This window comes from Coregonus clupeaformis, chromosome 27 (genome assembly GCF_020615455.1).
Source record: "Coregonus clupeaformis isolate EN_2021a chromosome 27, ASM2061545v1, whole genome shotgun sequence".
Classification (NCBI taxonomy): domain Eukaryota; kingdom Metazoa; phylum Chordata; class Actinopteri; order Salmoniformes; family Salmonidae; genus Coregonus; species Coregonus clupeaformis.
In genome coordinates this window covers 4,754,212-4,777,749 of record NC_059218.1, presented here as the reverse complement: position 1 = coordinate 4,777,749, position 23,538 = coordinate 4,754,212, and the positions used below count along the sequence as shown (strand labels likewise).

Genomic DNA, 23,538 nt, shown 5'->3' with positions numbered 1-23,538 from the left:
CAACTGTGGGACCTTATATAGACAGGTGTGTGCATTTCCAAATCATGTCCAATACAATTGAATTTACCACATATGGACTCCAATCAAGTTGTAGAAACATCAAGGATGATCAATGGAAACAGGACCCACCTGAGCTCAATTTCGAGTCTCATAGCAAAGGGTCTGAATACTTATGTAAATAAGGTATCTGTTTTTTAATAAATTTGCAAACATTTCTAAAAACCGGTTTTCACTTTGTCATTATGGGGTATTGTGAGTAGATTGATGAGGGGGAAAAAAGATTTAATCAATTTTAGAATAAGGCTGTAACGTAACAAAATGTGAAAAAAGTCAAGGGGTCTGAATACTTTCCGAATGCACTGTATCTACTTGAAGTACCTCACAGTGACAATGAATAACAGCCCACTGGTGATTGTGCAACTTGCCGACTCAACAAGTATTTTGTAAAGCAACATAGAATCTTCATTACAAATGTCTGGTTTATGTTATTTTATTTAAAAAAGGAAACAAAAGCTAAAAATGTACTAAAAGTATCAGCACCTTCACAAAAAGAAAGCACAATACATAACTTTACATTATTCGCAAGAGTTGAGTCTGAGTTTCTATTAACAGATATGATCAAGTCAGTCAGCATTGTCTATCATGAGGGATATGAGTGCATCAAAGCAGTATTACCAGGTAGAGCTCACTTAGATGGTGAATCCATAGAATTGACAAAGCCTAGATTTCATTCTGACCCATACACTCTACCCATGGCACCGTTCATTTACCACATCGCATCATCTCATCAGAAATTAGTAGCGGCTTGAACCACTACAGGGGAACGGATTGGGATTCAACACTAGAAATGGTTAAGGCTCCTTGAAAAGTCTCTGATCTGGGATCAGAAGTAATTTTTCTAATTCATGGGAGTAGAGATGTGGCATTGATACTGGATCAGTATAACAATCAAGCATTGAGTTAGTTAACATTATGGGGGCTGTAAGAAGGGACCAGTGGAATGTCTATTGTCACGTTTGTGTGTGTGTCCACAGAGGGCCCATAGGAGTTGACTAGAAGCAGTGGTGTGCCGCAAAACGTTTCCTAACCTTGATCATTTTTTTTGAACACTCACTTAGAAACATAACCTGTGGAATGTACCTGGAATTTTGACTTGGGAGCACCTGTGCCTGTCAGATAATACATTAAATGGTACATTGTTACATCTGTATCATTGTTTCAAGTCCAGTGTGCTCAGGCTGTTACATTTGTATAATTTGAGGGGCGCGCATCATGAGCAAAGTCATTTGTATAATTTTACTTAGTCTGTGATAACCATTAGCACAGGTAAGTCTGATTAGGCTTAGCCAGAGTAATTTACTTCTTAATATATGGCTCTGAGCTTAGCTATCCCACAGCCTCTGCCATAGAAACAAACGGAGCTTGGCTTTGTGTCCGTGGTTGCACCTCTAGCACAGACCGTTCAAAACTAAATACCTATTTGCCTAATACATACCTTTTATTCTTTCTGGCGCAGATTCGCGGGACGCTCTTAAAGGGGTACACACACAAATGAACCATCATGAGTAAGGAACAATGAAAACTATGAAAATACTTAAAATAAACCCTATTTAATAAACATTTGTCACAGAAAATAGATGATTTGCAGTATGGATCAGATGAGATGGAGGTCATTACCACAAAATAAATTAATAGGGACATTTCTGGTGTGCCGCAGAATTTTATATCCCATCAAGGTGTGCCACGGTTCCAAAAACACCACTGGACTAGAGGCTCTGTAGTAGCTCATTGCTGCTTCTCTCTACCAGGCAGGGGCAGTGTTGGCAAGTCGTCTCATGCGCCTGAAAGGAAAACACATTAAATAGGTTCCTATGTTGCAGATGGGCTGGCATAAATACAACACAGTAGAGAAGATTCTTAGATTGGAAATCTGATGATGTAGGACAGTAGTTTTCATACTTTTCTGACCAAATACCCTATTCCAAATTATAACTGGTTTTGCACAGACCAGAGTGGTGCAGTCCAAAATAAAATGTGTCTGATTTTAAGGAAAAACCTGAATCTTGTTGTCTCTTCCTGAACATTTAATCTTTAAGTATTTTGTTCATTAGTCCACTGTTAATACAGTCCCCCCAAAATTGTGCATATCAGCAGTCAAGTGTTCACATTAGAGAACAATAAAGAATAAATCTTAGAAATTTGACTGATGACATGCAGAATTATTTGGGATTGTATTAACAGCGGACTAATGAACAAAATACTAAAAAGAGTTTGAGTGTAGTAGTCCTTTAAACAATTCTACAACAGTGGACATAGAGACGAGGTGAGGGCGCTAGTCGTAGGGTAAGGCTCCATCTCAATTCGTCTTTCTGTGATTCCTTGCATCCCATCTCCTCACCCGTATTGGGGGAGAAGGTTGAGGGAAGATGGAGGAAAAATGGAAAGATGAATTGAGAAAAAACCTAGGTTTTGAATGCCAGGCTGTCTGTCTCTCTGTCACCTGGTGTTCCTGTCCTGGTCCCTGATCTTCTTCTCCATCTCTGCATCTGTCAGAGTCTCCAGCAGTGGGCACCATGTGTCAGCGTCGCCTGTGTTGCGGATGGCAATCTCCACCGTTGGCAGGGGGTTCTCACTGCAGAAAATGACATCAGGGAGACAGGAAATGAGATGCAAATGAAGGAACAGATGGGATGGGACATGCTGCAGTCACGGTGTGTTGAAGAAGTGGGAGAGCAAATAAGAGGCATCTTGGAGGAGAAAAACAACACTTGTGAGTTTGTGCCATTTTGATGAGGAATAGACATACCCTTGATCCAAACGGACAGAGATGTGACTTATTCAAACTTTTTAAAAGGTTTTTGGAAATTCCATAATCAAATTGTGTGACGATCATGTTTTTGTGTTTTTCCCCCGAAGATGCCATCTTGATAAGTAAAAGCACAGATTCACCACTAGCACACTCAGCCAAAGCAATGAAACAGTCATACAGCATCCATCAAGCAAACACTGCTCGAACCACTACGGCATTTTACATACCTGTAGTCAAAATGCCTACACTTTTTTTTATCCCATGGTATGAGGGATTCTAAACTAACATGCAATTTCAGTTTGACAAATGAAGAACTGGGAGAGTAGATAAAGGCACCAATGGAACCATTTTACATAGTTACAATAAGCCACACAGTTCTTGACTGTCCCTTCCATTCTCTGTGTGTTCTACTGAGCCATTTACTTTATGTTTGTCCTCTTATCTTTTATTATTTCTTATCATTGTTGCATTGTCTAGAAAGAACCTGCAAGTAAGCATTTTGTTGGACGGTGTATACCATGTGTACCCTGTACATATAACTAATCAAACTTGAAACTTGTGTGGAGTGCAGTTTGTAGACCAACCAACAGTGATAACTACATAGTTTCCCTGACTTGGCAGAAACAGAATATCATACAACATAGGCTTTTTTATTCATAAAACAAGTAAATAGGGTTGCCTTTGGGGGTTTTACTTTGGGGGGGGGGACGAGCCCTGCAAAGTCAAGTCAACAGATGAGAGAGAGATAAAGTGTAAATGTACTCAGCTTCCCAGGGCAGATCGTGAGAGAACGTGGGTGGTAGAGGGTTTAGCTTGAGGGGAGAGGGGGAGTAGTTCAAGTAATTCAAAAGCATATTGACCTTAAATCAGACCTATAAAAAACAGACAAGTGGGGGGAGAGAGTAGAAAAGATAATTAAAAAGGCATGTTGATGATGTTAGAAAAACGCCTCAGTCCTCATTTACGCACAATCAATGACTTGAAAATGACTCAAAAGCATTGGCATCAGGGTTGGCAATCGATTACAAATTTCTCCATTTGCGATTTCAGTTCATTTCATGAAAATGTTTATTGGTGAAATGGAATTGAGCACAACTGTTTGATAAGCAGGTGACACACAATGGAACAGCCCAAGTGAACAAAACGTCCCAAATTAACAGAGCCAAGCTGATGTGATGAGAAACAAATACAAACAAACGGGCTGTATGTCTGTGTCACTGTCGGGGAAAATCTGTACAATGTTAAGACATTTCAATATGTAAAATGATCGCCATTATACGCTAAAGGAACCGTTTTAGGGTTTAGTTGGCTGGAAACTCCCTATGGATGAGGTCTTTGTTTTGGTGGAAAAACATATGGTACCCGTGCTTGTGAATAATGGATGAAGGCTAAAGGGTGTGTGTGTATGTACTCTGTTGTGTAAACATGATGCAAGCTGTCTGTGTTTGAAATTGAAATCCTTAACAGACCCCAATTTGTGAGTCATAGGCAGGCAGCCAACTTTTAAACCCCTCCCCATACACTCTCTTAAGACACCACACAACAAATACAAATGCCTCAACCTGACCCCATGTTCATGTCACTGTGAGATATAGTTCATCTTACAGAACACATACAGTGCCGTCAGAAAGTATTCACACCCCTTGACTTTTTCCACATTTTGTTGTGTTACAGCCTGAATTTAAAATGGATTAAATTTAGATTGTTCTTGTCACTGGCTTACACACAATACCCCATAATGTCAAAGTGGAATTATGTTTTTACAATCCTTACAAATTAATACAAATGAATGTCTTGAGTCAATAAGTATTCAACCCCTTTGTTATGGCAAGCCTAAATAAGTTCAGGAGTAAAAATGTGCTGAACAAGTCACATAATAAGTTGCATGGACTGACACTGTGTGCAATAATTGTGTTTAACATGATTTTTGATTTTCTGTACCCCACACATACAATTATCTGTAAAGTCCCTCAGTCAAGCAGTGAATTTCAAACAGATTCAACCACAAAGACCAGAGAAGTTTTCCAATGGCTCGCAAAGTGCACCTATTGGTAGATGGGTAAACATTGAAAAAGCAGACATTGAATATGCCTATGAGCATGGTGAAGTTACTAATTACACTTTGGATGGTGTATCAATACACCCAGTCACTATATAGATACGGGTGTCCTTCCTAACTCAGTTGCCGGAGAGGAAGGAAATCGCGCAGGGATTTCACCATGAGGCCAATGATGACTTTAAAACAGTTACAGAGTTGAATGGCTTTGATAGGAGAAAACTGAGGATGGATCAACAACATTGTAGATATTCCTCAATACTAATCTAACTGACAGTCGAAAAAAAGGAAGCCTGTACAGAATACAAATATTCCAAAACATGCATCCTGTTTGCAACAACGCACTAAAGTAATACTGCAAAAAATGTGGCAAAGCAATTCATTTTTTGTCCTCAATACAAAGGGTTATGTTTATGAAAAATTCAATACAACGCATTACATTACGGAGTACCACTCTCCATGTTTTCAAGCATAGTGGTGGCTGCATCATGTTATGGGTATATGCTTGTAATTAAGGACAGGGGAGTTTTTCAGGATAAAAAAGAAATGGAATGGAGCTAAGCACAGGCAAAATCCTAGAGGAAAACCTGGTTCAGTCTGCTTTCCACCAGATACTGGGAGATTAATTCAGCTTTCAGCAGGACAATAACCTAAAACACAAGGCCAAATCTACACTGGAGTTGCTTAGTAAGAAGACAGTGAATGTTCCTGAATGGCCGTGTTATAGTTTTGACTTAAATCTACGGCAAGACCTGAAAATGGTTGTCTAGCTATGAAACCAATTTGACAGAGCTTGAAGAATTTGGGAAAGAATAATGGGCAAATGTTGCACAATCCAGGTGTGGAAAGCTCTTAGAGACTTACCCAGAAAGACTCACAGCTGTAATCGCTGCCAAAGGTGCTTCTACAAAGTATTGTCTCAGGGGTGTGAATACTTATGTAAATGAGATATTTCTGTATTTCATTTTCAATACATTTGCCAACATTATGGGGTATTGTGTGTAGATGGGTGAGAAAAAATATATATTTAATCCATATTGAATTCAGGCTGTAACAACAAAATGTGGAATAAGTCAAGGGGTATGTAACATAGTAAAATACATCACACTGACATTTTTAATTGCGGGAACTAAATGTGTTCTGGCCTTAATCCAGCAATTATCCATGATGCAGGCGACCTTACATCTTGAGTGTTTAAAATATCTATTCTACAAAACAGAATGGGGAATGCTGCATTTAGGCTGAAAATGTGTATGTGTCATGACGAAGACCTTCCGATCAAAGAGTTGCAAAATATGCGTGTGCGGTTATTTCTAACTCTCCAACTTTCCATTTTGACAGTACACTGGGCAACGCATAGGAGCGTGTGTGTGAACTGTGAAGGTTCTGGCTGAGTCCATCAGCGTCATTAAGTGTGTGAGGGAGTCATCTGGTCTGTGTGTCCATACGTGTGTATTTAGTGTTGTTTTTGTTTGTTTGGGTGTGTGTGTTTGTGTCTGTGCAAATGCATATATTGCATTTATATGCATGTATTGAGCATCTGTGTTACCTGAAGGCGTACGTCCTCTGGTGCCAGCTGAGCTGGCCGCGAATGCTGTAGGCAATGGTGGTAACAAACTCTCCTCCCAGGCCCAGCTCGGAGCACAACATCAGGGCAAACGACTCCGGAGAGTTCTCCCTCTCCGACATGTCCCACTCAAACTGGTCCACCAGGGAGATGTTCCCCACGTGGATGTTCAGCTGAGACACAAACCCAATTAAGAAATACAGTATGTATAGGAGTGATGTTATGACAAACTGGTGGGCCGCAGGCCAGACGCAGACCCTTGATTTTACTATTGAGATGCAGCCTTTGGCCTGTGCTCCCATTGCAGCAGTGAAGTGTTACTGTGTGTGCCCACCTTGATGATGACCCTCTGGTCTGTCTGTTCATCCAGGATGCTGTCTGTGGGGTAGGACTCTATCTGCTGGCGTATAGCTGAGGCGATGGCCGGGACAAAGGCCAGGGGGTTCAGGTCCAGGTCGTCACACAGGATCTCAGCAAACATCTCCGGGGTCATCAGCTTCTCTGGAGGGACATGATAGGACGGTGAGTGGAGGCAGAATGAATGGGGGTGAATCTCAATAGTTTCAGTGGCTTCCTATCCTTGTGTACTTTCCTACAATCACACTGATGTGAAAGAACAAGGCTGTTGAGAGCAGGATTTTTCCTTAGTAGGCATCCATCACTTTGCTTCCATCTAACCAGTGTATTTTCAGATCAGTGCAGATGAAGCAGATGAGACTAGGATAGGAAGGAAGCCACTTTAGCCTATTGAGATATGGCTCAAAGTGCAGCTGTTGAAGCTGTTGCTGGGGAACGATTATATAACCTTATAGGTCATCTTCAGAATAACATCCCAAACTAGAGTTTGTAACTCCAAAGCAGTCTTCCAGCCTAGGGGAATGGAAAGTGGAGCCGTACCGTTCATGTTCCAGGTGAAGGCATCTCGGAGCTTCTGCCCGTCAATCTCCATGTCCAGACGAATGGGAACCAGCACCTCGGCCTGAGACGCATTCTCATGGATCACCGCCGGGTCGTGGTCGTCAAAGCTTCACAGAGGGAAAAGGGGGAGAAGACAAGGTATTAGATTACGCTACAACCTACGAAAAGTAGTTCGTCATTTGTTGTCTTCCCATCATTATTGGAGACATTTAAAGACACTTGTCGTGAATACCAGGCTGTAACATCTACCCCTAATTTAGCTTATACTCGTCTTCAGCTGGACATTGCTAACAAAAGATGAATCCAATCAGCGTCATTGTACACCGGTGGCCACCAATTGGAATGTATGATGAATTGTATGTTTATCACAGGGGAATTCTGTCTCTCTCTCTCAGCATTCTACTAGCCTGGTGGTCCAGGCTGTTTGTACTTTAGCGAACTGCTTTCTGTGTTCATTCATTTCTTATGCCAACATATGTACGGCTTGACAACGATAGAAGAGTTGGCTCCGCACATACAGAATGGGACCAGGTTGGTATCCTACACATTCTTAGTAAAGTATTTTTAGTTCTGTGTTAGACCCCAGGAAGATTGGACGGCATGACCTCAGCTAATGGGCATCCTAATATAATTCAAATTCAACTAAATTGGGTGTACAGTGAAAGATTCAGTCATCTGTCCACTCTACTGATTTATAAGATATCTTCTGGACTAAATGTCCATCAACACTAGCATTCAGAGATCAGCATTCACAACATGCGCTGTTCAACAGATCACATCTGCGCCAGAGAAAGCAGAGATGTTCACTAGAGTCCTCACACGATGGGTCCTCTGCCAAAACCACAGCAAAAAGAGCAATGCTTTGAGCCAGACATGCTGACTTGTGTGGGCCTTTGAGACAATTACACTGTTGACTGCCTGGCTGGGAAAGTGATAAGAGTAACATTTGTTTTGGACCTGGTGAGGAGGATTCCAACCCACAGAACAGAGGTAGACCTCAGGGGTAAACAAGTGTTGTTTATTATTACAGTTTAGTCATTTAGCAGACGCTCTTATCCAGAGTTAGTGAGTGCGTACATTTAAAAAAAAATATTTACCCTGGAGCCTTCCATCCAAGCCCTAACAAAGCCAGCATCTCGGGAACACTACACTAATGCCGTCTCCAACAACCTGTATTCTCTATCATTCAATCACCCTTACTAGCATGATAGCATCTTAGGCTATACAAGGTAAAAAGGCATCACGGTGCATTCACCCACAGTTTGCATCGCTCTTTGTTTCTTCAAATAATTGACAGTTATTTAGGCCTACATTTTTCACAAGTCAAGGGTGTCCTATTGCTAAACTAACTTTTCCACCATTAGATAGATAAACAAGATCCTAACATCATTTAGTAAGTACTATACTTTATTATCTCAACCGTAAACCATCTAGGGAGCTTAGTTACAAACACACACCGCAACTAAACAAAGATGGCATGAAAACAAGAGCTATGGTCAGAGACCGTGACTGTTGAAAACATGGCAACGGCTCTTAATAAAAGCCTCATCTTTCAAGGTCAGCAAAAAGTGCCCGAGTAGGCGGATCTGTTTTGATATGTTCCAGCGACACAATTAAATGCTTTTGTTATCTAGACAAGTGGGCTGTGGGAAGGGGGAGAAAGGGAAGGATGTTCTCATAAACGGTCATGTCAGGAGACAGTGCTTGCTTTCTGGAAGACCATCAGAAAAGCACTTGATGATGAATGAGAAACTACCAATTTAAAAACCAGAGGAGGGAGTCCCAGTGACCCTGGATGACCTCTGTCTCAAGCTGCATCTCCTGACCCCCAAATAGCTTGTGAGCGGGAGGGTGAAACAGACTGCGACTGAACCATTCCTTCATTTCCCCCACACTAAGGATGCAGTCATCCATTCACTGATGAGAGCCATTATGATGAGCAGAGCTGAGATTCATCCGCTAATGTGGACATCTCGGGCCTTTTCTAAAGGCTCCTTTTCACAAGGGAAACGTAGCAAGTACCTCAAAGCGTTCAATGAGAAAAAGAGTACAAAGCCACTTTTGCACAAGTCATCAAAATGGCCCTTCTAACCCAGCCTGAAAACTGCAGCGATTATTCTCAATGTAGTTCTTTCTATAAATAAATGGGGCCAATGTGTGACATTGGGATCAACATTTCAAAATGGTTTGAAACTATTTGAATTCATTTTTTTATGCAGTTCCACGTGTACTTAGAGGAATATATGCAAATTGGCCCATAACTCCACTTACAACAACATAGGCCTTGGACTATACATCCTTTAAGCAGGGTTGATACAGACATTGGCAAGTCAAATTCAAGAACTTTCAGGGACTTTTTCAAGTACTTAATTGTAATTGTCAAGGACCTCAATGTTATACAATTGTGAGGCAGGTAGCCCAGCGGTTAAGAGCATTGGGCCAGTAACCGAAAGGTTGCTGGTTCAAATCCCCGAGCCGACTAGGTGAAAAATCTGTTGATGTGCCCTTGAGCATGGCACTTAAACCTAATTAAACCCCCCCCAAAAAAAAGCATGCAAAAAGCATAACCAAATAAAATAAATGGCAATTACCACTAAGAATAATGCCTTTTTAAGGCCTTGCCAATGCATTGATTTTCACATTCTTATTATATTCAAAATGTGAGAATAATGTAGACTTGCCTGACTAAATAAATCGGATGCATGCCGATTTTTCTATAGCCTATGTGGCCAACACAGGATCACAAAATAAAACCATGAATAGCAGTAGCATTAACCTCACCATCTGTTTTAATAATGAGAAAGCGACCAAAAAACATATGAAAACATGAACTCATTACCTTGATGCTTTTTCTGTTAAATCTAACGATTACCTGCTGTAAAGTCAAGCAGACTACAACAGATGATCAACATAAATTCGCTAGGGATATTAGATCCCATGTGGATCCAGTCACAACTATCTTCACCGGCGTAACAAATGAGACACCAAAATATTCATAAACACCTTTTTTTCAGCACTTAGGCTATTGTAGCATCGCATGTACCATCACAACAGCTGTTCCTCACTTGACTGTCATTCAGAAAATTCCTTCCTGGATCAGATGATGATGTGTGAAATTATCACGGTGTAATTAACCGCTTGACACCAAATGCGCATCCAACAAGTATTACACATAATTCTTGAAGAACCACGTTAATGAAAGTATCAATTTCAGTTTTAAGTATCAAGGGATGGTGACGTTCGGTTAGAAGCGTTCTATTTTGCAATTGCTAAATTTTGGGCAGATGTGTGTGCCCATGAAAACCGTTTCCACCACGTAACATAAGGAGACACGAAACGTTACGAAGTACCACTGCATTTCTGAGATCTACACTGAACAGAAATATAAATGCAACATGCAACAATTTCTAAGATTTGACTGAGTTAGTTCATATAAGGAAATCAGTCAATTGAAATAAATAAATTGATTGTGGCCTGTTGTCTCACTCCTCTTCAATGCCTGTGCGAAGTTGCTGGATTTTGGCGGGAACTGGAACACACTGTCGTAAACGTCAATCCAGAGCATCCCAAACATGCTCAATGGGTGACATGTCTGGTGAGTATGCAAGCCATGGAAGAACTGGGACATTTTCAGCTTCCAGGAATTGTGTAGATTCTTGCGACATGGGGCCGTGCATTATCATGCTGAAACAATGGACCTCAGAATCTCGTCACGGTATCTCTGTGCATTCAAATTGCCATCGATAAAATGCAATTGTGTTTGTTGTCCGTAGCTTATGCCTGCCCATACCATAACCCGACCGCCACCATAGGGCGCTATGTTCACAACGTTGACATCAGCAAACCGCTTGCCCACACAACGCCATACTTCTGCCCGGTACAGTTGAAACCGGGATTCATCCATAAACACTTCTCCAGCGTGCCAGTGGCCATCGAATGTGACTATTTGCCCACTGAAGTCGGTTACGACGCCGAACTTCAGTCAGGTCAAGACCCTGGTAAGGACAACGAGCACCAAGATAAGCTTCCCTGAGATGGTTTCTGACAGTTTGTGCAGAAATTATTCGGTTGTGCAAACCCAGTTTCATCAGCTGTCCGAGTGGCTGGTCTCAGACAATCCCGCAGGTGAAGAAGCCAGGTGTGGAGGTCTGGCATGGTTACACGCGGTCTGCGGTTGTGAGGCCGGTTGGACGTATTGCCAAATTCTATAAAACAACGTTGGAAACATTATCTGACAACAGCTCTGGTGGACATTCCTGCAGTCAACATGCCAATTGCACGCTCCCTCAAAACAGCTGTGACATTGTGTTGTGTGACAAAACTGCACGTTTTAGAGTGGCCTTTTATTGTCCCAGCACAAGTACACCTGTGTAATAATCATGCTGTTGAATCAGCTTCTTGATATGCCACACCTGTCAGGTGGATGGATTAACTTGGCAAAGGAGAAACGCTCACTAACAGGGATGTAGACAAATTTGTGCACAAAATGAGAGAAATACGATTTTTGTGCATATGGAACATTTCTGGGATCTTTTATTTCAGCTCACTTTACATGTTGCGTTTATATTTTTGTTCAGTATAGATACAAAAAAAACTGTCAGACAGCTAGATCCAGGATTCTTACAGGGTTCAAGTTCAATGTCTAATTTACTGATTAATGGTTAATATATTATATAACGACAACTTGCTTTACCATAAATGCAAGGACAGAAAAGTAATGTTTTAAGTCACAGGATTCAGAACAAATCCGTCAAGACACCAACCATGAGAAAGTTAAACATAGGTTTTAAATCAACTCGTGAATTTTATGGAATAGATCTGTTCCCCCTTATATCTTAAGGTAATGACATTAAACAAATTGGCAGATTATTATTATCAATGACTTATCAACAACTGTAACAAGTTGTCCAGCATAGGAAATCCTCACTGGTACCCTAGTTTATAGAAAGACGCATGTGTATTGTTCTATGAGGAAACGGCACAGGTCCATCTATATAAATGGCACACACGCACTCAGTGTGTGTGTATCAATACAGACACAGCTACTGGCCAATGTGGGTTTACTTTCCTCACCACAGGGGGAAGGTCCTCTTCTTGTCACGGCCCATGCGGTTGCGGTTGATGGTGGTAGAGCATGGCACAGCATCCAGGTGGTGGGAGCTGTTGGGCAGCGTAGGGACCCACTGGCTGTTCCGCTTTGACTTCTGCTCCCTGGGATGGACAGAGAAGTACTAGGGACTTTTGACATGAGGACATATGACGAACAAAACCCATTTGGCTTGGTTCACACTCTAAAAGGCTCTACGCAAACAGAGCGCGTCACACTGTGTCACTTTCTGTACTTTGAAAGTTCTATATCTTGAAAACGTGATGCTGATATTCAAAACATTTTGGGACTGTATCAACAGTGGCATAATGAAACAAATACCAAAATATAGTTTTTAAGTGGAATCTTCCTTTAAGGTGCCTGTAGGTAGCTTGAAAATGCTGTTTTGGCATGCAGTCTCCCAAAATTTGGTATGAATCATATTGTCATGCACTAGCAGCACTCAGTTCTTTCCTTACGCAGAAGACTACATGGTGAGATAAGAGGGAGGCATTACCTGAGGTACGCCGGTGGCTCTGTGCTTATGGAAACCGCTTTGTACTTCTCATCATTCCCCTCAAAGATCTCTTCACATTCGGACGCCTTCAGCAGAGTTACACTTGTGGCTAAAAGTTATGTTGTGTTAATAATATCCTAGAGTGCTACTTGCTGTCTGGACTTATAGGCTAAGTGGCTGTGTGAAAAACAATAAAAGACAGTTTTCATAAGATAATGTGTCTGGCAAGAGTATCACTCACCGTGAGATGATGCTACAATCTTCTTCCTTTCCTCTACTGAGGCTAACCTCCTCCAGAGTGATGGGTACCTTTTATACAGAGAGCCCCTGAACATACGCAGGTAGTTTCCAACCTGAGAGCAAGGAAGAGAGTCATTTTTTTTGCGATAACAGAGTATAGGGCCCAGACAGTCCAGAAACAACCCCAAGACCCTACACTTCATGTAGCTCCCTGTTCACCTACCACTGCGTGGCCGCGCACGACTCCAACACCAACATCAAGTTTGCTGACGACACGACGGTGGTAGGCCTGTTCACTGGCGACGATGAGACAGCCTACAGCAGGGTTTCCCAAACTAGGGGTCGCGACCCCATGTGGGGGGTCACCTGATTAGAAAACTTGGTCACGAGATAACATTTGCACTTGGTTCATAGAACCGGGGTTACGTCAGTAACTTCCGGTAGCCGCTAGATGCGGTTGTAATAAACAGACCGGTTTCTGTTTTCTTCCTACAGAATGTGGCTCTATCTTTTGAAAGGTTTAAGCTACAAAGTATTATGACCCCATCACTGAAAGATAAGACTCTCAGGAACACGTATGTACTGTTTCCTTCTACTATGCCCACAAGCCATTAGAACCGAGTGGACAAGACCAGGCACTAAATCAGACTGGGGGACAAGAATATCATCAACGATCATTTTATTTTCTTCCCAATACCATTCTGATGCATTTTAGTCACTTCAAACCATACTGTCTTCAGATTTAAATACTGTAAAAAAAAAATGCTGTCAGACTGATTTGTAATAGACTGTCATAGCGCAAATTACAAAAGTAAATGTTGGCCATTGATTACAGAACTTTTTTCACATGATGGGGTCATCCCAAAAAATGTCATATCAAAACGGGGTCGTAAGCCAAAAAAAGTTTGGGAACCCTTGGCCTACAGGGAGGAAGTTAGTGACCCGGCAGTGTGGTGCCAGGTCAACAACCTGTCCCTCAACGTCAGTAAAACCAAGGAGCTTATCGTGGACTACAGGAAACGGGGGTGAGCACGCCTCCATCCACATCGGATTGAGAGCTTCATCGCGCCTCTTCCCCCTCACGAGGTTGAGAAGATTTGGCATGGGCCCTCAAAAAGTTATACAACTGCACCATTGAGAGCATATTGACTGGCTGCATCACTGCTTGGTAATGGCAACTGCACCGCCCTCAATCGCATGGCTCTACAGAGTGGTGCGGACAGCCCAGTAAATCACTGTGGCCGAGCTCCCTGCCATCAGGATATTTTATTGACTCTACTGACTCACGTACACTTCATTTGCTCACATCACACACATTAATAATGACTTATCACACGCACATACAATCATCATATTCGCGGCTGTCTAATCATATAGCCTGATGCCTAGTCACCTTACCTCTATACATGTCTACCTCTCCCACGCCAGTATCCCTGCGCATTGTAAATATGGTATTGGCACTGACTCTGTATAGCGTACTTACTTTCTCGTGTTCGTCCCTTTCATATTTGTCATGTGTTTTTGTTAGAACCACCCAGCGCACAACTCCAGACCACACAAAGTCACAACAATAACTGACTTGGCTAACGTTAACTAGTAAGCAGTTTGTCCACATTGGCATTGCATTGGTCAATGGTACGCTCACTTGATTTTGTGCTTATTACTACAACAATAGACATCCTAGACTACACTGTAATTGCATGCGAGCTTGACAGTGCTCGACAACTAGCTAGACATTATTCATTCTGCAAAGCGGTATGTTTTGCTAGCTATGAGATTTAACGTTAGCTAACTAGCTTTCATGACAGACAACAATGGCGCAGGCTGATGGCCAAAATGCTGTATTGCTAGATAAATATTTCCGTTAGCATACAGCTCATACACACCTCTGATCCAACCATGTAAAAGTCTCCATCTTGCTCTAGCTGCAATTTAATCGGCTTCTGGCCAAATGTTTTGCTTAACGCCATTTTCACAATAGATAGCTAAGCTAAGTAGCTAACAGTAACAAAGCTGCACAACGCATGCTCAAATGGGCGTGTTGAAAAGCGTCACTTCTGCGCGCACAAATGTGTAATACAATTTCAGCCAAACGTTTTCTTACGGTATCATGTATCACTTCTGTGGAGTGTTGTTGTTGGTCTAATACAACTTGTGCAGCTGTGCATTTGTTAAAGTGTCAGCTTACTCTTTGGGCGATTATCAATTTGGGACAGTTTTGCTTATATCAGTAATTCCTCCAATAATAATTTAATTTATTTGAATCAATGTTCCTCATATTCCCCCCTCATAAACTACTAAATGTCTTCCCTGTCTACTGTACTCTTGGGAAAAGGTAGGTAAAGTAAAATTCTCCTGAACAAAATCATCAAAGATTTTAGATTAGAAGTTTAATAGTCACATGTACATGATTGAAGGTGTACATCTTAAACCACGAGCTCCAACAATGCAGGTCAAAGTGAAAAAAAAAAAAATACATGTAATAATAAAGAATATAAATAAAATATATACGTATTAACACTAACAATGATAAATGTCCATTGGGGTGTGGGCAGGGTAAATGTCTGTTGAGGGGGACAGGGGGATGGGCAGGAGCACAGATAATGAGTTTATATGGTTTTAAGTAACCTAATTTATGTCCCTCTAACTGCCCTGGATGCCTCTGCTGATGCTACAGCTATTGTATGCAGTAATCATGTGCCTGTGAACCAGATTTATAATAATAATAATACAAATATTTATACTGTTAGCACTGAGCCGGTGTGCCCTAGGAGGAAGTCCACTGTGTGCAGCTCATCCTGCACTAACATAAATAACATGAGCACATCTACTGCTGCTAAGCTTCCCAGTAAAGCAATAAAAACAAGTAAGCATCCTAGAAGAAAAGTGCTCAAAATAGCCCACGTTAACATATGTAGCTTAATTGGTAGAGCATGGCACTTGTAACGCCAGGGTAGTGGGTTCGATCCCCGGGACCACCCATACGTAGAAATGGATGCACGCATGACTGTAAGTCGCTTTGGATAAAAGTGTCTGCTAAATGGCATATTATTATATTATAAATCAATAATTTCTTAGTAACAGATGACATTCATAGTCTTACACAGAAAGCGGCACAGGTCCTAATCCATTTACATTTAACATTTAAGTCATTTAGTAGATGCTCTTATCCAGAGCGACTTACTAATTGGTGCATTCAACTTAGGATAGCCAGTGGGACAACCACATCTTGATCATAGTAAGTACACTTCTTCAAACAAGCAGCTGTGAGCTAAGTCAGTGCAATCAGGGACAATAAGTACATTTCTTTAACAAGTCAGTGCTAGCAGGTGAAATAAGTCAGGTGTTAGTTTAGACAAAAGACAGTGGTAGTAAAGGGGGGTAGAAGGATTACTATTATACTATTCCAGGTATTCCTTAAAGAGGTAGGGTTTCAAGTGTCTCCGGAAGATGGTCAGTGACTCCGCTGTCCTGGCGTCGTGGGGGAGCTTGTTCCACCATTGGGGTGCCAGAGCAGCGAATAGCTTTGACTGGGCTGAGCTGGAACTGTGCTTCCGTAGAGGCCAGAGGTGGATGAACGTAGTGCCCTCGTTTGGGTGTAGGGTCTGATCAGAGCCTGAAGGTAAGGAGGTGCAGTTCCCCTCACAGCTCCGTAGGCAAGCACCATGGTTTTGTTGTAGATGCGAGCTTCAACTGGAAGCCAGTGGTGTGCGGAGGAGCGGGGTGACGTGAGAGAACTTGGGAAGGCCGAACACCAGACGGGCTGCGGCGTTCTGGATAAGTTGCAGGGGTTGAATGGCACAGGCAGGGAGCCCAGCCAACAGCGAGTTGCAGTAATCCAGACGGGAGATGACAAGTGCCTGGATTATGACCTGTGCCGCTTTCTGTGTAAGGTAGGGTCGTACTCTGCGAATGTTGTAGAGCATGAACCTGCAGGATCGGGTCACCGCTTTGATGTTAGCAGAGAACGACAGAGAACCAGGGTCACGCCAAGGTTCTTTGCACTCTGGGAGGAGGACACAATGGAGTTGTCAACTGTGATGGCGAGATCATGGAGCGGGCAGTCCTTCCCGGGAGGAAGAGCAGCTCCGTCTTGCCGAGGTTCAGCTTGAGGTGGGGATCCGACATCCACACTGATATGTCTCACAGACATGCAGAGATGCGATTCGCCACCTGGTTATCAGAAGGGGGAAAGGAGAAAATTAATTGTGTGTCGTCTGCGTAGCAACAATAGGAGAGACCATGTGAGGATATGACAGAGCCAAGTGACTTAGTGTATAGAGAGAATAGGAGAGGGCCTAGAACTGAGCCCTGGGGGACACCAGTGGTGAGAGCACGTGGTGCGGAGACAGATTCTCGCCACGCCACCTAGTAGGAGCGACCTGTCAGGTAGGACGCAATCCAAGAGTGAGCAGCACCGGAGATGCCCAACTCGGAGAGGGTGGAGAGGAGGATCTGATGGTTCACAGTATCAAAGGCAGCAGGTAGGTCTAGAAGGATAAGAGCAGAGGAGAGAGAGGTAGCTTTGGCAGTGCGGAGAGCCTCCGTGACACAGAGAAGAGCAGTCTCAGTTGAATGACCAGTCTTGAAACCTGACTGGTTAGGATCAAGAATGTCATTCTGAGAGAGATAGCAGGAGAGTTGGCTAGAGATGCTCAAGAGTTTTGGAGAAAAAAGAAAGGGATACTGGTCTGTAGTTGTTGACATCGGAGGGATCGAGTGTAGGTTTTTTGAGGAGGGGTGCAACTCTCGCCCTCTTGAAGATGGAAGGGACATAGCCAGCGGTCAAGGATGAGTTGATGAGCGAGGTGAGGTAAGGGAGAAGGTCTCCGGAAATGGTCTGGAGAAGAGATGAGGGAATAGGGTCAAGCGGGCAGGTTGTTGGGCCGTCACAAGTCGCAAGATTCCATCTGGAGAGAGAGGGGAGAAAGAAGTCAAAGCATAGGGTAGGGCCGTGTGAGCAGGACCCGTGGTGTCATTTGACTTAATAAATGAGGATCGGATGTCGTCAACCTTCTTTTCAAAATGGTTGACGAAGTCATCCACAGAGAGGGAAGAGGGAGGGGGAGGAGGATTCAGCAGGGAGGAGAAGGTGGCAAAGAGCTTCCTAGGGTTAGAGGCAGAGGCTTGACATTTGGAGTGGTAGAAAGTGGCTTTAGCAGCAGAAACAGAGGAAGAAAAAGTAGAGAGGAGGGAGTGAAAAGATGACAGGTCCGCAGGGAGTCTAGTTTTCCTCCATTTCCGCTCGGCTGCCCGGAGCCCTGTTCTGTGAGCTCGTAATGAGTCGTCAAGCCACGGAGCAGGAGGGGAGGACCGAGCCGGCCGGGAGGATAGGGGACATAGAGAGTCAAAAGATGCAGAAAGGGAGGAGAGGAGGGTCGAGGAGGCAGAATCAGGAGACCGGAGGGAGAAGGATTTAGCAGAGGGAAGAGATGATAGGATGGAAGAAGAGAGAGTAGCGGGAGAGAGAGAGTGAAGGTTGCGACGGCGCATTACCATCTGAGTAGGGGCAGAGTGAGTAGTGTTGGAGGAGAGCGAGAGAGAACAGGATACAAAGTAGTGGTCGGAGACTTGGAGGGGAGTTGCAGTGAGATTAGTAGAAGAGCAGCATCTAATAAAGATGAGGTCAAGCGTATTGCCTGCCTTGTGAGTAGGGGGGGTGAGAGGGTGAGGTCAAAAGAGGAAAGGAGTGGAAAGAAGGAGGCAGAGAAAAATGAGTCGAAGGCAGACGTCGGCAGGTTAAAGTCACCCAGAACTGTGAGGGGTGAGCCATCCTCAGGAAAGGAACTTATCAAGGTGTCAAGCTCATTGATGAACTCTCCAAGGGAACCTGGAGGGCAATAAATGACAAGGATGTTAAGCTTGAATGGGCTAGTGACTGTGACAGCATGGAATTCAAATGAGGAGATAAACAGATGGGTCCGGGGGAAGAGAGAGTGTCCACTTGGGAGAGATGAGGATTCCTGTGCCACCGCTGCGCTGACCAGATGCTCTCGGGGAATGCGAGAACACATGATCAGACGAGGAAAGAGCAGTAGGAGTAGCAGTGTTTTCTGTGGTAATCCATGTTTCCGTCAGCGCCAAGAAGTCGAGAGACTGGAGGGTAGCATAGGCTGAGATGAACTCTGTCTTGTTGGCCGCAGAACGGCAGTTCCAGAGGCTGCTGGAGACCTGGAACTCCACGTGGGTCGTACGCGCAGGGACCACCAGATTAGAGTGGTAGCAGCCACGCGGTGTGAAGCGTTTGTATGGCCTGTGCAGAGAGGAGAGAACAGGGATAGACAGACACATAGTTGACAGGCTACAGAAAAGGCTACAATAATGCAAAAGAGATCGGAATGAAATTAACTAAACATCTGGGGAAGCGAGAGAGCGGGGCCTCCCTCGACTAACTCCCCGTAGAACAACTTGGCAGAACTGTCTTTGTTTCAGGGACAGTCTTCGTTTTGGGGACAGCTGCCGCAGACAGCTGCCGCTGAACAAAGAGGTTGTGCTAATAACACTAAGCTAATTGCCTAGCACAAGTGTAGCCACTCCCCCTCCTATTGAGTTGTAATCTGCAGAGAACAAAAGAAGTGGCTGGACCTGCGTCCAGTGTGAATGGTTAGCAATCACTTCTTAAGCAGACTGGGTAGCTTACTAACTATGACAGACAGACAGAACCAACACAGTTTACAAGTTAAAACAATTCTACCTAAAGAATCAAGCAGGATCCTTCCAAGACTATTAGTTGAATTAGCTGGCTGGCTAGCTAACGTTACCTGTATAATCTGTGTAGTAATATTATTCCTATCTCAGTGTCACGACTTCCTCCGAAGCTGCCTCCTTTCCTTGTTCGGGCAGGCTTCTAGCCACTGCCGCTCATCATTCCATTTGTTTTGTCTTGTTTATTACACACACCTGGTTCATATCCCCTCATCAGTACCTGTATAAGAGTTCCCTCCGCCCCCTTGTCTTTGTGTGTGATTGGTTATTGTGGAGGATAGAGAAGCTCAGTGGAGCTCCTTGTATTTTGTATCGCCTTGTTGTTTCCAGTGCGCCTGTTTTGCGCACTGGAGTGTTTTGACGCATTACTGCGTAACTCTGTATTTCGGAATAAATCCTGTTATTCTGTGATTTACCCTCCTGCGCCTGACTCCTTCAAAATCACTCATCACAGAATCACACACAAAGAAATGGAGTCAGCAGGAGAGGAACACATGACTGGAGTCGTGGCGCGGGTCCGGGAGCATTCTACAATGCTAGCCAGCTTGGGAGAAGCGATGGATCGGGTTCTCCAGGTCATCCAACGCCTGGAGAGGAGAGGACCTGATCTTTTGGGACCAGCTGAGCGACCGGATCCAGCCACCCACACCCCAGCACCAAGAGGGATTCATATATCCCGACCAAGGGATTTTGACGGGACAGCTGCCCGCTGCCAGGGATTCCTCCTGCAACTGGATATATACCTATCGACCATCAGCCCGGCTCCATCTGAGCAGGAGAAGGTGTCCGCCCTCATCTCCATCTCTCAAGGAAAGCCCTGGAGTGGGCCAATGCGGTCTGGAGTGAAGGAGGAGCCGCGTTGGACAACTACGGGGAGTTCGCTCGCCTCTTCTGGGCCGTCTTCGATCACCCACCCCGCGGGTGAGCGGCTGGTTGACCTAAGGCAGGGGACGAGGACCGCGCAGGACTTTGCCCTGGAGTTTCGCACTGTAGCGGGTGGGTCCGGGTGGAATGAGCAGGCCCTCATCGACCACTTCCTGTGCCACCTGCGAGAGGACGTCCAAAGGGAGCTAGTCTGCCGGGACACCACGTTGTCCTTCAATCAACTGGTGGACATGGCCATCTGGTTGGACAACCTGCTGGCTTCTAAAGGACGTCCCATTTCAAAGTTCAGACACTACCTCCACTGTGCGCATTCCCCCCGAATACCTCAATTTGGCGCACGCGTTTTCCAAAATGTAGGCGACCAAATTACCACCTCATCGGGCGGGGGATTGCGCGATAAACCTTCGGGTAGACGCTGTCCCTCCTAGGAGTCATGTGTATCCCCTGTCGCAGGCTGAAACGGAGGCGATGGAGACATACGTCTCCGAGTCCCTGCGCCAGGGGTTCATACGTCCCTCCACTTCGCCCACCTCCTCAAGTTTATTTTTTGTGAAGAAGAAAGACGGAGATATGCGCCCTTGCATTGATTACCGAGCACTGAACAAGGGGACAATACGTTATAGTTATCCTCTACCCCTCATTCCATCTGTAATCGAGTCAATGCATGGGGCGCGCTTCTTCACAAAATTAGATCTCCGGAGTGCGTACAACCTGGTGCGTGTCCGAGAGAGGGACGAGTGGAAGACAGCATTCAGCACAACCACGGGGCATTACGAATACCTGGTGATGCCGTAAGTTTTCATGAATGCTCCATCCGTTTTCCAGTCCTTTGTGAACAAGGTGTTTTGGGACATGCTTGGTCGCGGTGTAGTGGTCTACATTGATGACATTCTGGTTTATTCCGCTATGCGCGCCGAGCATGTGTCCCTGGTTAGTAAAGAGCTGGGCCGACTGTTGGAACATGACTTTTATACCATGTCAGAAAAGTGTCTGTTTTTCCAACAGTCCGTCTCCTTCCTCGGATACCGCATTTCCACCTCAGGTGTGGAGATGGAGGGAGGTCACATTTCAGCCGTGCGTAATTGGCCGACTCCAACCACTGTAAAGGAGGTGCAGCGCTTTATTGGCTTTGCCAACTACTATTGGAGGTCGCAGCTCCCAACTACAAGGTCGCAGCTCCCATCACCTCTCTGTTGAAGGGTGGGCCGTCCCGGCTCTGCTGGTCTGCTGAGGCTGACAGGGCCTTCAGTAACCTGAGGGGTCTGTTCACCCCGGTACTGGCCCATCCCGATCCATCACTACCGTTTGTAGTGGAGGTGGATGCGTCCAAGGTAGGGATAGGCGCTGTCCTATCAACGCTCGGGCATGCCACCCAAGCTCCGCCCATGTGCCTTCTTCTCCAAGGAGCTCAGTCCGGTGAAGCAGAAATACGACGTTGGTGATCGGGAGCTGTTGGCTGTTGTCCGAGCCCTGACCGTGTGGAGGCACTGGCTCGAGGGGGCGTAACAACCTTTCCTCGTCTGGACTGACCACCGTAACCTGGAGTACATCCGGGCAGCGAGGTGGCTGAACCCTCGCCAGAATTTACGAGCGCTCAACACCCGTTGAATATGGCCGGTGTCAGTAAACATTGGCAAAAAGGCCTAATTAAATTGTTGCCAGCAGCACAGTTGCAGTCACCAAATCTCTAGATAACATAAAAACAGTCTAACCAGCTCTGCTAGGGTGAGTAAAATTGTCAGAGTGAGCTGTTCTCTCATTTGTGTTTGGAAGTAGCTAGCAAGCTAGCCGACGTTAGCCGGTTAGCTTGGGTGCTTGACTGCTGTTGTTAGGTCAGAACGCTCGGATCAACCCTACTTTTCGGCCAGATCGTCCAGTGTGCGCTCTGAATGCTCTGAGAGCGAAACGCTCTGAATTTACGAGTGGCCAATCTGACAATGCTCTGAGTGTACGAACGCCCAGAGCACACTCTGGCACTCGAGATTACATTTACGAACACACCCGTCGTATAAACTAGCCTTTAGTCTTGAAATCTTTGGTTGTTTAGTACATAGCCTCATGTGAATCCTTTAAGAGATGGGTGGGGCTAAAGCTTAAAAGGGTGTGAATGATGCTGAATGGCTGTAGACAAAGAAGAGCTCTCCAGTAGGTACCAAAACATTCAAGGACTATTTTCTCAAAAGTGAGGTTACAAGTTTATAAACTTTCAAAGCAGAATTACTTTCCCATGGTTCCTCAACTGTAGTGTATGATATACAATTTTCTAGCTCTGAGTTTCTACTTTAACCAATGTAAAAAACACACTTTCAAATTTTGCTACATAAGACCGAATCAAGCCGGTCGGTCACAATTGGATATCACGAAATTGCGGAGAAAAAGGGGTAAAGAAATAAAATAAAATAAAACAATTGTTTTACTGCCACGTGATTCTCTGCCCATGTAGGCAGCCTACTCTATTTCAATGAGAACACACATACTAGACGCACTTGAACTCTCACGCCCAACCAGGAGAGGTAGGCTACTGAAGTTGAAGCAACGAATTCTGAGTGTGTGTCTTGAGATGATGGGTAGACCTACAGTAGCTACAGGACAGAAGCTTATTTCAATTATTGAACCATTGATTCTATTCTTGGATAATATCATGTATAAATGTACACAAAGGTAATTCTTTGTCATGACTCATTTTAGGAGGTTCAGATGGTGACAGGGGTCTCAGTGGGGTTAGGCAGCCAGGGAAGACCAGTCTGTGATGGAG

The 23,538-nt window shown here is 44.3% G+C and overlaps 1 protein-coding gene across 3 annotated transcripts; it reads right to left on the bottom strand.

Moving 5' to 3' along the window:
- Positions 1-480: 480 nt before the first annotated feature.
- Positions 481-15,236, bottom strand: LOC121541418 (SWI/SNF-related matrix-associated actin-dependent regulator of chromatin subfamily B member 1). 3 transcript variants are annotated; one of them, XR_005995753.1, is made up of 11 exons: positions 15,080-15,236; positions 13,195-13,306; positions 12,954-13,062; positions 12,424-12,561; positions 7,330-7,457; positions 6,767-6,933; positions 6,415-6,605; positions 3,670-3,681; positions 2,501-2,632; positions 1,678-1,841; positions 481-1,530 (listed from the first exon to the last, which is right to left on the bottom strand). XR_005995753.1 is itself a non-coding variant. In XM_041850410.1 (10 exons), exons 1-10 carry the CDS (start codon positions 15,161-15,163, stop codon positions 1,802-1,804), a joined length of 1,113 nt encoding a protein of 370 aa, XP_041706344.1. In that variant the 5' UTR covers positions 15,164-15,236; the 3' UTR covers positions 1,592-1,801. The 3 variants fall into 3 exon arrangements, 2 of the variants coding, with proteins under 2 accessions (XP_041706344.1, XP_041706345.1); XM_041850410.1 differs by lacking the exon at positions 481-1,530 and having other exon boundaries at positions 1,592-1,841; XM_041850411.1 differs by lacking the exons at positions 481-1,530; positions 3,670-3,681 and having other exon boundaries at positions 1,592-1,841.
- Positions 15,237-23,538: the final 8,302 nt, after the last annotated feature.